This window comes from Nannobrachium achirus (assembly GCF_963921795.1).
Source record: "Nannobrachium achirus genome assembly, chromosome: 11".
Classification (NCBI taxonomy): domain Eukaryota; kingdom Metazoa; phylum Chordata; class Actinopteri; order Myctophiformes; family Myctophidae; genus Nannobrachium; species Nannobrachium achirus.
Window position 1 is genome coordinate 62,194,910 of NC_137820.1, and position 18,112 is coordinate 62,213,021.

General features: G+C 43.4%; 1 protein-coding gene across 5 annotated transcripts in view; it reads left to right on the plus strand.

Annotated features, from left to right (window-relative positions):
• bmal1a (basic helix-loop-helix ARNT like 1a) overlaps nucleotides 1–17,840 on the plus strand; it is a 45,879-nt gene extending 28,039 nt beyond the window's left edge. For 3 of the 5 annotated variants that reach the window (XM_080737411.1, XM_080737409.1, XM_080737410.1), the window contains 10 exons: nucleotides 438–587; nucleotides 5,401–5,478; nucleotides 5,955–6,201; nucleotides 8,385–8,491; nucleotides 9,766–9,916; nucleotides 11,257–11,336; nucleotides 11,640–11,748; nucleotides 12,986–13,079; nucleotides 14,661–14,754; nucleotides 15,267–17,840. In XM_080737411.1, the coding sequence (XP_080593537.1) occupies nucleotides 438–587; nucleotides 5,401–5,478; nucleotides 5,955–6,201; nucleotides 8,385–8,491; nucleotides 9,766–9,916; nucleotides 11,257–11,336; nucleotides 11,640–11,748; nucleotides 12,986–13,079; nucleotides 14,661–14,754; nucleotides 15,267–15,424 (1,268 nt within the window). In that variant the 3' untranslated portion in view covers nucleotides 15,425–17,840. The remainder of the gene's footprint in view (nucleotides 1–437; nucleotides 588–5,400; nucleotides 5,479–5,954; nucleotides 6,202–8,384; nucleotides 8,492–9,765; nucleotides 9,917–11,256; nucleotides 11,337–11,639; nucleotides 11,749–12,985; nucleotides 13,080–14,660; nucleotides 14,755–15,266) is intronic. The other 2 variants (XM_080737412.1, XM_080737413.1) reach the window with 1 other exon arrangement.
• The last annotated feature ends 272 nt before the right edge of the window (nucleotides 17,841–18,112 follow it).

The following is an 18,112-nucleotide window of genomic DNA, read 5'->3' on the forward strand; positions in this document are numbered from 1 at the left end:
TAGTTCTCCTCACATAATAGGCTGGCTTTTCGTAATTCTGCCCATTTAAAATATATGTACCCAATCGTAACTCTTAGACCATTGATAAGGTCCATGTGAACTAGTTTGTTGAAGCTTATTCATTATGATGAGCGAGATCGCTATCACCACCCGCGGCCGTACTGGACGAACGCCGTGTCGCGCAGAGCGGACAGTTGTTGAAAGCCTGAAGCAACATTCTCCACTGCACAAACTCCACCCCCGATAGCAAAAAGTGAATGGTTTTTTCTGGTTGGCCAGTCAGGGAGTCTCAGGGACCAATCAGAAGGCTGACAAACGGTGAATTGTGGCTTACAGTGCGAGAAATTATGCTTTGATAGTAATACAATAAAAATAAATCTTAGACAAATGAATACAGTGGAATAGACTTTGACTGTAAATGTACTGTACATTTCCAGCTGGTCTGCCGGTGAAGACAGACATCACCCCAGGTCCATCCAGACTCTGTTCTGGAGCCAGACGATCCTTCTTCTGCAGGATGAAGTGCAACAGGCCCTCTGTCAAAGTAGAGGACAAGGAATTCCCCTCCACGTGCTCCAAGAAGAAAGGTACGTACAGTAACTCAATTACCTGCTGTTTTTTACCAACCAACTTCTGCCATACCCACGCGTCCAGGACTACCCCTGTACTGCACATGTACTGCCTGTACTTGTGTGTTTGCATTGTCTTCGCATGGAATCACGGAGAACCGCTGATCTGACCGAATATCTGTACAAATATGTAGCCGCGTGGAACTCCATATCACGGTCAACCCACATTGTTTCTTCAGGAACAGTAATTCCTAGTTTCATTGGCTGAACTCAAAGACCATAGTCAGTTCGCCATCGATCTCTATTCTATCTATATAGCACAAAAAGTTCTGATAATATTAAAACAAGGTAGGTGCACCGACAGAAGGGGGAATGAGCTGTGATGACCTCGCAGTCGACAGAGTTGAGTTGCACACCAATAGGGTGGGAATCTGTAGGAACATATGTATGTTGCCTCAGCCCTGTGTTTCCTCAACCCTAAACTGAGGGAACATAGGCATGAATCTGTATCGGTTATTATCTATTTCGAAACTACACATAGTACTTGACAGTGAAAGTAAATGAGACTATGTTGAAATGTTATTTCGAAACGTATTTCTGACTCTGAATATTTTTAACAATCTAGCCGTAAATATGAAATGGAATATTGAGCAACTACATGGCCTACACAGTATGTCTCACCTAAAAGGCTATCAGAAACTATTTTCTGATAACACAGTTAACATCAGGCAACAGAGTTGTGAAACTGTCTGGGGCAGACTCGTCAGCCTTCCCCTTCCACTGTTACTGAATGTGTGGGTTTCATAAGCGATTCTATGGAGTGGGACAAAAGTTCCACAGCTCCACACAGGTGTCTCGCATTAATGTGATTTGACATCAACGTTGACGATGAGTAATACGTATACTTTGTGTTGTGTTTTATTGCGGACCTGAGTATCGCATGCATGCATAGAGTCTGTGCCACAGACAGACATGCACTCCGACACAGACACAGAGAGAGAATTATCTGGGAGAACATTCACACGACAAGGATTGACAAGGATTTGTACCCTGCTGGTGCGAGAAAATCAAGCTTGTCAGAAATTATCGTAAGGATCGGCGAGGTTATAAAAAGGCCATTAACTTACTCGGATCGTGTTGCGCTCGCGTTCAAACCAAGCAGAGTTCATGTCTGAACTTTCGGGGGAGGTCATAAAATCCAGAACGATATCTAATCGAATCTGAAATATCTTCACATAATCGTGTGCTGCACCAGGTGGTGTCAGAGCAACCAGTCGAGGCTGAGTTATATTATATACATAACTCTTGTAGTATCTTTGGCCAGAGATGCAGTGTTGCTGCAATCAATGTGGTTGTTTTGCATTCAACCACTTAACCCTACTGTATTGACTCAAAATCTACTGTACAAGTTTACAACCCATTGTGTTGCAACAAGTTTTTAGATCTTCTGACTTTGCAGAATGTTTGCCTATTATGATCAGAATAGGGATAATGGGCCCGATTCATCAATCTGGTCGTAAATATAGTGTAAATAAATCACAGACAAAAAAAAAAACATTGCTGAATCTGAAACCCTAACTTGGGAATTGTCCTAAATGCCGGCAAGATCAAAATATGGGTGTAATTTGGCCGTAAAGTGCTTGATGAATCGGGCCCAAGGTGTTTGTGGTAAAAGTTGTTCTTTTTTTTTTTTTTTACATAATTTTTATCCCACAATTTTGTAACCCATTTTTTCACCCAGTGCTAATTGCCTATGTAATCCTGGGCTCTGCTCTCCCTCTGCCGCGCCAAGGGAGACAACGGACTGACCTCATGCTTCCTTCTATGCATGAGGAGTCCAAGTTGCTTCTTTTCACCTGACAGTGGAGATTTCCCTGGTTTGGACGTAGCGTGTGGAAGGAACACGTTATTCCAACCAGTTCCTTTCCCCTCCATCAGGCGCCCCGGCTGGCCAGGGGGAGGCATTATTGAGACCAGGATTACGTGCATGTTTTTGTGAGGGTATCAACCCTAGGAGACACGGGGAGAACATGCAAACTCCACACAGAAAGGCCCTATCGCCAACCCCACCTAGGGGGTAAAAGTTGTTCTATTGAGAAACGGCAACTTTTTGTTTACATTCCTGCTGGCATTATACTGTACATTGGACATGCAACAGAAGAGGCTGACTTGTTTTCAGCTGGTGAGCGTGTGCGCTGGCTGTTTTAAGAAATGTCTTCAAGAAATTGCATTGCCTGACTCTTCATTCTCTTTGCATCGTCATAATCACACCATCTTTGTTGTTTCATCCAGCATATGTTTTCTTACAATTTCTTCCTTAACTGCAACATGCCTGCATGAGCCAGGAATCACAGTTCAGTTAGCTTAGAAGCATTACACAACCAAGGAAGTAGGCCACTTTAGACACTGTTGTGTGTTCATTTGACTTTTACATCTAGTATATAACAATAACAAAGTCATACGGATCATATATTGCGTAATATATATTATATCATGTTAATAACCTGATAAATGTGCGCAGGGTTGCATTTACATAAAACACAGACATAATGTCCGATTCACCAAGAGGAGTATGACAAATGATAGAATAACAATTGAGAAACTATAAGCATCAGGTGAGGCTACACCAAGTTGCAACTCTAACCTTAGTTATTTCATTGACAGTCACATATATGACTTGGTTTTCCAAGCTTTGCAAACACTAGATTTCAAATGGGAGCACTTCTATGCTTGACTCCTGAATAATTATATGAATTAATCTTCTGAAACAGTATTTGAACTAAATAGTAAATGGTGCATTTATAGCACCTTTCTCCAAAGCACCAGTGCATTTCCTTAATGTTTAACAAGTGAGGGAGATGCTGAGCAAGAGCAGTGTGCAGGATTTTTTGTTCATGAAACTGTTTTCATGATTGCTTCAGTTTTCACTGTCCAACGCATCCGACTGAAGTGGATGTGTGAATACTTCCTCTACATGGATTAATGCTTAACAAAATATTTCCTCTTTCAATCATGCTATTGCCAACTCTGATCAGAACACAAATACTAGTCTGATGTTTTGACACCCATACTTTTATTAATCTCCGGTGTGGTCATGTGTCCACTTCTTATCTCATAATATCGTCACTGTCGGGCAGAAACCTCGTAAGTAAAGCACTGCTTCATCATACAAGGCCATCACACAAAAGTAGTGAAAACAGCTGATCTACAAGCACACAACACCTCGCGGTGCGAGGCGTTGTGTGCTTGTAGGTCGTCTGTTTTCACTAGTTTAAATCATTTTAAAAATGCTAAATACAAAACAAAAGGTTTTGGACAACCTTTCCATCCGACGACGACGATATGCTACTAGGATGATCAGTGTCATATTTCTTGTGCATACTTTCAGCAGGTCAAGGACAACAATTCACTCATATTTTTCAAATCAGTCCAAACCACAACTGTCAACTTTTGTGAGTGAATAATCACAGAGCAATCGTCCCTGCTGGTTATGCGATATGCGTGCCGTGAGGCTATAAAGACCAATCGGAATCGGGCACCTGACTGACTGAGGATGTGGCTGCTTAGTGTAGATAGACAGGAAACGGAGTGCAGAGAGATGGGGTAGACACCAAGGTTTCCGTAAGCCAGTCTATATCGGCCATTGACCAATATTTCTTGACCGTACAATCAATACAATTATATTTCAGTCATCTGATCCTATGTGTCGCATGACGGTGTTGTGTATCAAAAACATTAGAACTACAAGCTCACAATGTATCACAACATAGCACGTTGTGAGCGTGTAGAGTAGAGATAATTATCCTTTATGAAACTATAAACACAGGAACAGATTGCATCTGTGATAAAGTGGAAAGAAGGCAAACATTTTCCAAAATCTTTTCACGATGCATTTCTTATTAATTTCATTAACCTGTATGCTAAATTCTTTACAAATTCTCCAAGAAAATACTTACTTTTTTTGGCCTTTTGGCCCAAAAAAAAGAGGCTCATTGTGAATGTGAACTTTTAGTTAGGCTATTTTTGCTACTTTTGCACAACACTTGTCATGTGATGAAGTATAAAACAGGGTATTCATAATTAATGTCATCTGCCTGACATGACATGAATGAATTGTGGTCAGTGCACCAACTGGTTGAGCCACAGGCACTCCTTTAGATGGTTCCTGGATTCAACTAGATACTTCTTATAGATACTAGATACTAACTATAGGACATAAAAAGAAGATGTATTTGACAACGGTAAAAGGAAGACAATCATATCACCAGGTCGAAATTTTATCCACAACTCTCTTCTTTTCACTGTTCTTTTCCCTAACCCTAACCCTACATCCGCTCAAGCTGACCTATCCTAGCATGGCTTCTATTAGGGGTGCAACAATACTGAACCGAACCGTTGTACCGAAACGAATGGCCCAATACCGAACCCAACAGCCCATACTGAATGAACAGAATTTCTCTATTTAAAAAAAATAAATTGGGTATTGTTCAAAGTAAAACATAAAAAAAAATCAAGGATATTTATTTTTTCTCTTTTTTAGTTTTTTATCGAAAAAGTATCGAACTGAACCAAAACCATAGATTTTGTGAACCGTTGCAGCCTTAACTGGAATGTGTCTGAATAGATTTTCGTTTTTTATTGCTTATATTAAAATAAACTGAACATTTTGGAAACATTTTGAATTTCTTTACTGTACCGAAACCGAAACGAAACCGTGAGCCAAAAACCGAGATTCGAACCGAACCGTGGGCTGACTGAACCGTTGCACCCCCAGCCTCTATTAATATATTACTCACTGGATTATTCTTGTCTCCCTGTCTTGCCTCATCAGCACCCACCTCCCCTTCCCACCCTTATTACTCCACCTCCCACAGTGTGGGATGGCCTTCCACTGTCTCCTGTTCTTTTGGTAACTATGGTGTCGCACCAAATTCTGGGCCCTGGGTACAAGAATTCACTGCGGGGCCCTCGTGAATGTTCTTCATAGACTAGGAACGCATTAGTACGCATTATTTGGTGCTTTAGCTATTGAGAAATACCAGATATACAAGATCGCAGCGTATATCTATGTCAGTGGTGCTAAAACCTTTTCATGTCAAGGACCCCCAAAATGATATGTATTTGGCCGCGACCCCGAATCTCAAAATATTTAGTTCCAGGGACCCTCCAGAAGCAAAATTTGAGTTACAAATGTTCGCTTAAAAATTCACATACTACCGGTATTCAAAGATTTGCACACATTTTCACGACTTTTCAAAAATAGCAGATCTACAAGCTCGCAGCGAGGCACCCGGTGCCGCGCTGTGACGCCCCTGGTTATACTTTCATCCTCCATGTGCTTCACACACTCTCCCTCACTAAACCTGTCCCAACTCTTCTCCCCAGCGGATCGGAAGAGCTTCTGCACCATCCACAGTACGGGCTACTTGAAGAGCTGGCCTCCCACCAAGATGGGCCTGGACGAGGACAACGAGCCTGACAACGAGGGCTGCAACCTGAGCTGCCTGGTGGCCATCGGCAGGCTGCACCCCCACATCGTACCACAGCCCAGCCTGGCGGACATCAGGGTCAAGCCCACGGAGTACGTCTCGCGACACGCCATCGACGGGAAGTTCGTCTTTGTTGACCAGAGGTGAGGTCAGAGGAGTGCACACTCATGGTGTAGGTCAAGGTGTCTTCAACAGGGGGTCCGGGACCCCTAGGGGGTCCTCAGAGTTAGTACAGGGGGTCCTTCAAATCTTTGTGTGATTAAAAAGAAACAATTAAATCTCCTTTTTAGCCAGATTCTTAACCAGATTCTGAGAACTTTAGCCAAAAATAGCAGATCTACAAGCTCACAACGCCTCGTGCTGCGAGGCGTGTTGTGAGCTTGTAGATCGGCCATTTTCGGGAAAGAGGTTTGGTGTAGAGGGGAAGTATTGACAGTTCAAGTGGTTAAAATATCTGAAAACACAAATTGACATGAATCCAAAATACACTGATGATTTGTGCTGTCAAACAATGAAACTATTTGGAATCTATGAACAGGTTGTGGGGGTCCCTGCTTCATCTCCCTCTCAACTAAGGGGCCCTTGGCCTGAAAACGTTGAAGACCCCTGCTGTAGAGAGAGCATCATAACTACTTAAACCCCATTTCCATTGACTGGGATCCCCCCTATCTTTTCCCCTCTGCACAAAATAGCCGATGTATTTTAGCCAACCCCCAAAATGACTTTTTTTTCTATTGATTAGTCACACCATGGAGAGTAGAGTTCAATAATATTTTTTGTTTTTTGTCACATTCCTAAGACAAAAATGTGATAACAATAAATGTACCACCATTCGTTCCGGATGAAACGGGTCCCCATTCGGAATCAATGGGGGTAAATTTACTCTAATCAAATTTTTGTCTTAGGAATGTGACAAAAACCTAAAAATATTATTATTGAACTCTACTCTCCATGGCGTGACTAATCAATAGAAAAAAAGTCATTTTGGGGGTGAACTACTCCTTGAAAGCATACGAGCTCAGAATGGGGACACTAGGGTTTATTGTGCATTTTCATCGTTTTCACTACTAGCCTTCAGAACAGTAGCAGCTGCACCAGCAGACCCACCAGCGTCTAGTCGGCGACCTGGCCAACTCGGAACAATGTAAATAGGGAATGAATGCCCCGCCCTTTAATGCAAACCCCATTATACCTGTTTTCATAGGACCCGTTTTGACCGTCTGTCTGCCTGTGTCCATTTATGCCCATATATGGAGATATCTGTATCTGTCTGTCTGTCTGTCGGCGTCCATTTTATGTCCATATATGGAGATCACTGCAGTTATAGTTCTGGGTCCATTTTATGCCCATATATGGAGATATCTGTCTATCTGCGTCCATTTTATGCCCATATATGGAGTATCTGTCTGTTCCTCCAACTGTGTTGCAGACACAGTGCCGGTTCCCCCTTTAATGCAAACCTCATTATACCTGTTGTCATAGGACCCGTTTTGAACATCTGTTTGCCTGTGTCCATTTATGCCCATATATGGAGATATCTGTATCTGTCTGTCTGCGTCCATTTTATGCCCATATATGGAGATCTTTGACCATCTGTTTGCCTCTGTCCATTTATGTCCATATATGGAGATATCTGTATCTGTCTGTCTGCAATCCATTTTATGCCCATATATGGGGGCATTCATTTTATGCCCATATATGGAGAACGTGCGTGCCCGTGGGACGAACGGTTCTCGAGATACGCGGATTACATACATACATACACACTCACAGAGATTTTTTGTTGACTCATGTGGCGTACGTGATGTCAGAGCCTTTTATGAAGTGATGTCACAATGAGTCAGAGCTTTCGCCGATTTCCTCCGGAACAGCCTGATGTCAACAATCAACCCCGCATAAGGAGATTCCGAACGTTTCGCGCCGGTTCGGGAAAACCGCGCGTCGGGTCGGGTAGAGACCCGGCACTGCACTCCGTGCCGCGGCGGGGAACGCGCGTGCCGAATCTGAAGCCGGTGGGACGAACGGTTCTCGAGATACGCGGATTACAGACAGACACACAGACAGACACGCAGAGACTTCTCGCATTTATAGATAGATAATCATCTAATCGCAATTATTTGAGATAATTGCAATTCTTTTTTATGTTAAAAAAACCCCATACATTTTCAAATATATATATAAAAAAGGAAACTATATTCATTATTTCCATGTCCACCGCCAAAACCACATTTAAATCGTTAATCGCAATTATTTGTATGACAATTAATGGTCAACTTAAATGGTGACAGCCCTAGACTCATTCAACATGTGTCTCTCTTGTGTCCAGAGCCACAGCCATCCTAGCCTACCTTCCACAGGAGCTGCTGGGAACCTCCTTCTACGAGTATTTCCACCAGGACGACATCGGCCACCTAGCAGAGTGCCACAGACAAGGTAGATACTGCTTCACACTTTAAATTATTTAAAATCCTTTAACTATTGAAAAGTAGCAGATCTACAAGCTCGCAGCACAGCACCAAGTACCACGCTGTGAGCTTGTATATCTGCTATTTTTTAATAGTTGAAGCATAAAATAATGGTTAAAGTGGTTCAAATCTAAAGTGACACAGATTTGCATTCAGGTCTAAATGCATGGGTTTTAACCACTGGTCTTGGAGAACTGGACTTGAGTTACAACTGCACTCTGACCACTTTGTCCAGCTACACCAAATCTCTTTGCCAAAAATACAATCTCTTTACCGACCTACAAGCCTCACAATGATACTGACATAATGACCATGATACTGACATGATGCTGACCATGATACTGACATGATGCTGACATTTAAGAGAAACACATATTTGAGTGTGTTGGGATTTAAAGTTTAAACTGGAGCCACAAAACCACAAGGAAACAAGGTTACAATCAAATGATCCAGTTTTATTTATTTTCTGGATAATGATGAGTTGAGGACATGATTACATGTGAATGATGATTGCCATGGTTCTAAACAAGAAACACAAAGAAGAAATTATAATATCTCTCATAATAAAATATTAAACATAAAATATGGCCTTTAAATACATTAAAGTATTTCATATAGTTCAAATAATAATTAGCCAAGTATTTAGTCATTTCATAATATTAAATGAATCAAAAATGTCTATACAAATCAAATGCATCTATTCTTAATCATCATCAAGTAGAACAGTGTTTCTCAAACTTTCAATTGTCAAGGTCTCCTCTTAACTCTGACAGTGTACAAACTGAACCAAATGAACCCATTTGTACACTGTCAGAGTTACATACTTGTAAAAGTCAATTTAGACCCCCATAAAGGAACCTAGACAATCCCTGAAATCCACTTTGAGAACCACTGAAGTAGAACACTGAACTTACATCAAACCAAGTTCAACAGACACATGGCAAAACATCAGTGGTAGCAAACACACAGCAGACACACAGGCCTGCTTGCATTTGTTTGGAGACAAGTGGAGAATGGGGATCCAGGCCTATTTATAGAGTGTGGGAGGAAGTGAGGTGGCTGCAGGACCACAGGTTCCACTGAGCCACTGTGGCGTCTCCTTGTGGAGCGGAGGGGAAACGTATGAATGAATCTTTAGTATAGTTTGTCACAGAGTGTTTTAGCGAGTCTACCTTGCATGAGTGTGTGTACGCATTTGTCCGGGTCCAAAGTGATTTGTGTTTTTTTCTTTTGCCAACACAGTCCTTCAGATGAGAGAGAAGATCAACACCAACTGTTACAAGTTCAAGATCAAAGACGGTTCCTTCATCACGCTGAGAAGCCGATGGTTCAGCTTCATGAACCCCTGGACCAAGGAGGTGGAGTACATCGTCTCCACCAACACCGTAGTGTCGTAAGTAACACACACAGTTCAGCTTCATGAACCCCTGGACCAAGGAGGTGGAGTACATCGTCTCCACCAACACCGTAGTGTCGTAAGTAACACACACAGTTTAGCTTCATGAACCCCTGGACCAAGGAGGTGGAGTACATCGTCTCCACCAACACCGTAGTGTCGTAAGTAACACACACAGTTCAGCTTCATGAACCCCTGGACCAAGGAGGTGGAGTACATCGTCTCCACCAACACCGTAGTGTCGTAAGTAACACACACAGTTCAGCTTCATGAACCCCTGGACCAAGGAGGTGGAGTACATCGTCTCCACCAACACCGTAGTGTCGTAAGTAACACACACAGTTCAGCTTCATGAACCCCTGGACCAAGGAGGTGGAGTACATCGTCTCCACCAACACCGTAGTGTCGTAAGTAACACACACAGTTCAGCTTCATGAACCCCTGGACCAAGGAGGTGGAGTACATCGTCTCCACCAACACCGTAGTGTCGTAAGTAACACACACAGTTTACAGTTTAGGCATTTAGCAGACGCTTTTAATCCAAAGCGACTTACAATGAGCAGGTACTATAATAAGCAAGATAATATGTCAGTACATCAACAACTAGAAGCAGTGCTCTTCCGAGCACAGGTCTCCACCAGGCCACACAAATCGGCCTGTTATAGCGCCACCATGAGGCTGATTTAAAAAATGTGGGGCAGAGGTTCTGAATTAGCATCCAGGGAGTGTGTGTGCTCAGTTTGGCAGCGATCGGGCCAACGGCGCCAGAGATTAGCTGGTAACAACCAGGCCACACAAATCGGCCTGTTATAGCGCCACCATGAGGCTGATTTGAAAAATGTGGGGCAGAGGTTCTAGATTGGCATCCAGGGAGTGTGTGTGCTCAGTTTGGCAGCGATCGGGCCAACGGTGACTGAGATTAGCTGTTCACAAACTGCGAGGACGCACGGACGCACGGACGCACGCACGGACGGACGCACGGACGGACGGACGGACGGAGGGGAAAACATACTCTCCCTCAGCCTTCGGCTGGTGGAGACAACAATACAACAAATGCATAGGAATATCAATAAAGAAAGAAAAAACAATAATAACATAGGTAGACCATGCACCCAATCTTCTAAAAACGTCTGAAAACCTAAAAAAAGAGAAAAGCTATCTAGCTTTATGTGTGGTCATGGAGGGAAGGGGAGTGTTACAGTAGTGCTATGGGTTTAGGTGGAGTCTGAAGAGGTGAGTCTTCAGTCCACGGCGGAAGCTAGGGAGTGAGTCTGTTGTTATAAGTGCGACAGGGAGTTCATAATAATATATCATTGTTGTTAATTTCTGCTCTCCAGGTGTCCCCTGATGGAAGGGTCAGAGTACCCTCAGTCTGCTGCTTCTCCACAGAGTATGGACAGTTGTCTCACCTCAGAGGGTAAAATACTACTTAAACCTTTAATATTTACTCTCCAAGTTTGACCATAATGTTTTGGTAACAAAAAAAGTTTTTCTTGTGACCATTACTTTAATTTCCAATTTCTGACCAATTTAATGTCCCAATGCATATCCCCTATTACTAATTACGCTAACGTTGTGAGATTGTGGAGCTGCTATTTTGGGGGAAAACATTTAAAAGTTTTCAAAGTTATTGATAATTTGCCCAGAATAGGGACAGCAGGGTTAATGTGGTTACGTGATGTTGGTCTTGTTGTCATGCTGTGTTCCTATTGGTTGGCAGGTGGTGGAAGGCGGGCGCTGCAGACGGTGCCAGGAATCCCAGGAGGAACGAGAGCGGGAGCTGGAAAGATCGGACGTATGATCGCTGATGAAGTGATGGAAATACAGAGGTACGCTACAGTGGTTCCATATGCAGGGGCGTCACACCAAATTCTGGGCCCTGGGTACAAGGATTCACTGCGGGCCCCCCATGAATGTTAACTATTGAAAAACAGCAGATATACAAGATCTGCTATTTTTGAAAAATGGTGAAAATGTGTGCAAGAAACCTATGTTTCCATGTCTGTGATGCCTCAAACCTTTTCATGTGAAGGACCCCCAACATTATATGTATTTAGCCACGGACCCCCATCTCAAAATATGTAGTTCCAGGGACACCCCAGAAGCAAAATTTGAGTTACAAATGTTCGCTTAAAAAATACATATATTCAAAGATTTGCACACATTTTCACGACTTTTCAAAAATAGCAGATCTACAAAAGATAAGCTTCATATATGTGTTTCTATTCAAAAATGTCCACAAAAACTGTAAAATAATAATAATCAATTAATCATTTTGGCCATTGTCAGCCTGACACCTTGTTTGTATCCCAGTCTATCTAGTCACAAAATGTAAATATTGAATATAAAAAAAAGAAAAGAGCTGCAGATCTTGACTATTGCACCTTTAAGACCTTTTTAATGCCTAACAAAGAAAATGACCATTACTGCATCAAATGTAATCAACAAACTATACTATAAAAACTAGTCAAACATTGACATGAGCTTGCGGATCTGCAAGCTCACAACGCCTCGTTTTGCGAGGCATTTGGGGGTTCCCACTCCACAGTTCAAATATTACTATATTGGGGGGTCACAGCTTGAAAAGGTTGAGAACCACTGGTGTAGACCAGTGGTTCTTAAAGTGGATTCCAGGGACTTTGTGGGTTCCTTTATGTGGGTCTAAATTGACCCATACAAGACTGTAACTCTGACAGTGTACAAATGGAACCATTTGGTTCCATTTGTACACTGTCAGCGTTAAGGGGAAGACCTTGACATTTGAAAGGTTGAGAACCAGTGGTGTAGACAACCACATATCCTCCAATACACATGGAGTTTATGAGCATATCTAATGTTGTACTTAATGACCTCATACTGTAGCTTCATTGAATCATCTGAAAAATGACTGACAGATTAATCAATTATAAAAATGATGAGTTGCAGCCCTACTCTGCCATTGCAAACATCTCTCTCTCTCTCTCTCCCTCTCTCTCTCTCTCTCTCTCTCTCTCTCTCTCTCTCTCTCTCCCTCTCTCTCTCTCTCTCTCTCTCTCTCTCTCCTCTCTCTCTCTCTCTCTCTTTCAGGATCCGAGGCTCGTCTCCCTCCAGCTGTGGCTCCAGTCCACTGAACATCACCAGCACCCCTCCTCCTGATACCTGCTCCCCTGGGGGCAAGAAGGTAGCGCACGCACGCACGCACGCACGCACGCACACACTCCCCAGTGAGTATCCATCTGGAACCTATCTATTCTTGAAGTGGAGCGCTCACATACGCCTCCTATCTTCTCCTTTATGCACCAAACCTACAAAGAAGCCTCCACACACACTCTTCATTGCGCGTGCAGCTTTTTATGTCGCCAACCCCGGCCACAGCAGGACGTCTGGCCACCCTATATATATACCAGTGTTTCTCAAACTTTCAAATGTCAAGGTCTTCCCCTTAACTCTGACAGTGTACAAATAGAACCAAATGAACCTGTTAGGGTTCATTTGGTTCTATTTGTACACTGTCAGAGTTAAGCTGGTTGCACACTGCACTGCATGTTTTCGTTGCGTCTTGGAAATCCAAAATCCGGAGGCCAGGGAGAGAGAGAGGAAAGAGACAGGGGACTCAGTAGCAACAGTTACGAAAATCGGAAAAAATCAACCCTGGTCCGAAAATAAATACGAAATGGGCGGCAGTGTGCAAACGTGATTGACATAAGTTGAGGTTGATTTTTTTATTTACGTGTTTTCCGAAATTCACTCCAATATTCGGCCCGAAAAACGCAGCAGTGTGCAAAGACCTTTACAGTCTTGTATGGGTCAATTTAGACCCCCCCTAAAGGAAGTGGAACCCACAGAGTCCCTGGAATCCACTTTGAGAAACACTGCTATATAAAACGTGTTTCTATGAGAACTGTTTTTGACCCCGCCCAAAGCGGAAAGAAAATCGGCATGTGCGCGAATGGAGCGTCCATGCACGGCCAGTGAGAACTGCATTCATTAACATGGAGTGGGAGAAAAGCAGCGTCCGGGCATGTACAGTATGCTTGTGCGTCCGGTGGGTGTTTTTCGGGCGTTATACAGTTTGGTTTAGTGTCATGTGAAACCGCTGTGTCTGTCATGTATAGTGTCAGTGTGTGCTGCTACAAGGTCTCAGGCTCTCAGGGTCATTGTGCGGCTGACACCTGATCTGTGCACGTTCTTATTTCTATAGACTAGCAGTACACGTGAGCAACACGGGAAGAGTCTGGTTACAAAATAGGATTATTAACCATTTGAATAATTGTTGGTCATACTGTCTGATTAACCACTTTAAACCTAGTGTCCCTATTTAGTGTGAAAAAAACACTGTTAATCTCAATGAACTTTCATTATTTATGCATTATGTCCAATATTCAAAATAATCTGAACAGAACAGAGCTGAATACTTACTTACTACTTGTACGACTTTATTCTTTCCATCTTTCCGGATCAACTTTATTTTGCAGCGCTATTTTTCCCATAGTTTTGGTGTCACGCACTTGGGCCATATGTCAAATCGACCGGCTTCATCTGGACTCGTCTGGGTGCATTTTAAAATTAGGGTTAATTAGGTAGCACATAGTAACTCACCGCTCATGTGCATGTACAGAAAGATGTCCTTGTTTGTTGTTTGCGGTGAAACAGAAAGCTGCCTACTGTGTCTGCAGTCCCCTGTGTTTAAAACGTGATCCGTTCTATATGGCGGGCCTCTGTCTCCGGTGAAAACTGATCTGTGTGTTCTTTCTGTCTGTAGATTCAGAACGGAGGGACACCCGAGCTGCCATCGGCAGGGATCATCCCTGGTCCTGATTCAATAGGATACCCATACTCCAACCAGTCTATTATGAGTGAGTACGACACACACACACACACACATACAGAGAATTAGGGGTGCAACAATACTGAACCGAACCGGTGTACCGAACTGAATGGCCCAATACCGAACCGAACAGCCCATACTGAATGAACAGAATTTCTTTATTTTTTTAATACATTGGGTATTGTTCAAAGTAAAACATTAAAAAAGATCAATCACTCTCTTTTTGTTTTTTATCGAAAAAGTATCGAACTGAACCCAAACTATAGATTTTGTGAACCGTTGCAGCCTTAACTGGAATGTGTCTGAATAGATTTTGTTTTTAATTGCTTATATTAAAAAAATAGATTTTGGACATGTTTAGAATTTCTTTACTGTACCGAAACCGTGAGCCAAAAACCGAGATTCGAACCGAACCGTGGGCTGACTGAACCGTTCCACTCCTACAGAGAACTCCTACCCTGCGACCCACTGTCATATAATTCAATCTTGATTGAGAAGGGTTAATCATTATGTTTGTCTCCTCTGTTTTCCATAATCTAGGCGACAACTCCCACCTGAGTATAGACATCATGGACGAGCCTGGCTCCAGCAGCCCCAGTAACGACGAGGCAGCCATGGCCGTCATCATGTCTCTGCTGGAGGCTGACGCCGGCCTGGGGGGCCCTGTTGACTTCAGTGACCTCCCCTGGCCTTTGTGAGATCTGGATCGCCAGAGAGAGAGAGAGAGAGCGAGAGCGAGTGACTCTCCATAAGACCAGAGCCACTGATGAAAGAGTTCTGTCAGGTTGCAACTAAGGGTGCCACCTTGCTGTTATTGATTCCGAACTGTTGGCTGCAAATACGTAACGAGGTCCTCCTCATGTGACATTGCCACGGTGAGATGATGGCCCAGCGTTGTACAAGCGGACCAGGACACAGTGTCACTTGTTACTTGGCGGTGGCCGTGAATGAACCAGGGACGATTAGCTGTCGAATCATGGCAGCCGCTGAAATCCTCGGCGACTTAACTCTTATCTATCAGTGACTCTGAGCTCCGTCGGTCCATGCCAACCTACAACCAACCAACCAACCCCCCCTTACCGGACTCCACTCCAGCCAACGCACAGCTCTTCAAGGTTCTATTTCCTGCACTCTAAAATCTTGAGTGTAAAATTCAGTTGAAGGGACATTCAGGATTTTGCAGTGTGGACGGTTTTGGAATTGTGTCGCTTACACGCTAGAATGTTTCAGAGAGGGCGGGCTGTAGACGGCCGGTGGACAGGCTGTGGAGTCGGGGCATAGGGAGACTCGTTGACATCAGTGTCCTACCACGGCCCCTGTCAGACCTGTGACTGTACTGTATATTAAGGAAACCCTGCATACAACAAAACATTATTTCCACACAAATAGATATATTATGCCTGTGTTGCATTCCCCCCAAAAATGGCCATATTATCCAACTGATCTCTAAATGGGGAAATGCACACGAGGTAAAGTGTGCCTCCAGCTATTAGCAAAATTGCCATTTAACCCCCCTAGTTCTACAGCTGTGCTGGTGAAAGGTGGTGTGGGCCTCCTCACAAGATGTCCACCTCCTCAGCTTATAGTGCAACCCTGCTCATACTACCATGAAACTCAGAGAACGGTCCTGGCCCACATTCAACTTACTAGAGTTTATTTGCTGACTAGTAGAGTCAGTGAAAATAGCAGGGCTAAACTAGGAGTGCTGATGAACTCCTTTGTAGTTGAAAAGTGATGCTGATACTGGATCAGCACTTCTTGTAAATGCAGGCCCCTGAGCCACTGAGATGTTTCAATGACTTTTCATGAGATGTGGCATATAAGACTGGATATGCGAAAAAGGACCTGTAGAAAATGTGCGTTCTTTTGGCAGCACAACTGAGCAAGGAGCTCCGCACATGCCTTTTTATCAGATTCTCATTTTGCTCTGCTGGTGGTTTGCAAGTCTAAGGAATTGCCTCACACAATTTGTCCTTGCAACATGAGAACTTGGAGGCATAAGGTTACGGTCATGCATACAGTAGTACACGTCTGAAAGGGAGACGCCGACGCATGCCAAGGAATCAAATGCGTCAATTAAACCATGTTGTCTTGCAGATTGTGGGCGGGGCGTTATTGGTGCGCGTGGAAATCAATTTGCTGGTGTGTACCGGTAGTTCGTTTGACTTAGGTTGGAGTGGTTGACTCACAAAGAAATTTCGCTGTGTGCTGTCAACCATGCCCTTCTTTTCTATTGTTTAACATCTGGTCAAAGTTCACCAATGTCGAACTCCACGCTTTGAACGCGATGCGTCGACATGCCATAACGAGAAGAGAGTGGGGCGTGTCTCTTTCTGATGTGTTCAGTATGCGTGACCGTGCTACAGTTAAATCCGCAGATCTGGTCTAATGGGCACTTACTTACCAAACCCTTTTTTGCGGGTACTGTCAGTGCAAACTATCTTTCTAGCCCAGATTCGAGTATGGATTTGAAACAGGTCTCAAAGCAGAGGGGCAGATATTGGAAAGCAAGGCAATATTAATTACCCAAAAGATCCATAATTTGTAATGGGAGTAGATCTAACATAGTTTGTATCCCATAAAAAAACACAGGGTCAGTCAGTGACATTTGAGAGTATCTATTATGGAGCTCTTATTTTCATTGTCTGTTTTCCTACATACTTAATATCTTCAACACAACCTCTCAACCTCGCCAGCCCTCTAGATCTAACATGGCTCCTCGTTGCAAAGCGGGAAGGAGCCTTTTGAGGTTTTAGATTTAGGGATGACGTTCCCAGGGGAATCCCAGGGGCAAGACCATTTTTAATGAGTCACTTCTTTCAGTTTGATGTCACAGGTCCCTCCTGCGGCCGTTGTGCATTCCTGCTTCTACAAACAGGTTGTTTTCTAGTGGATGCCAAATGGTGCTAGTGGCAGAACCTCATAGCAGCGGGACAAGAAAAGGCATCCTTTTTAAAGCAGCCCCACTCTATGGTCATTATTATACCGGTGTCCTCAAAACTGTATTGAAACAGCCTATTGTCTGGGCCAGTGGTTCTCAACCTTTTCAGGCCGCGACCCCCAAAATAATCACATTTTAACTGGAGACCCCCCCCCCACCCTGACGAGCATTTGTAAAACACGGTTATATTGTGAAAATAGCAGATCTATATGCTCACAACGCGAGGCGTTGTGAGCATGTAGATCTGCTATTTTTTTTTGCCTCTAATATTTGACATTTTGGCCAATGTTTAATTTGTCATTGTAGAGGTATTAAAAAGTCCTTAAATTGTCACTTTGGAAATGTGCAGATACCCTCTATACTGTGTTTCAAATTGAGCTAATTATCTGGGGACCCCCCCAAGTCCATGGTCCAAACATGATCAACTTGGGGGTTCTTGATACAA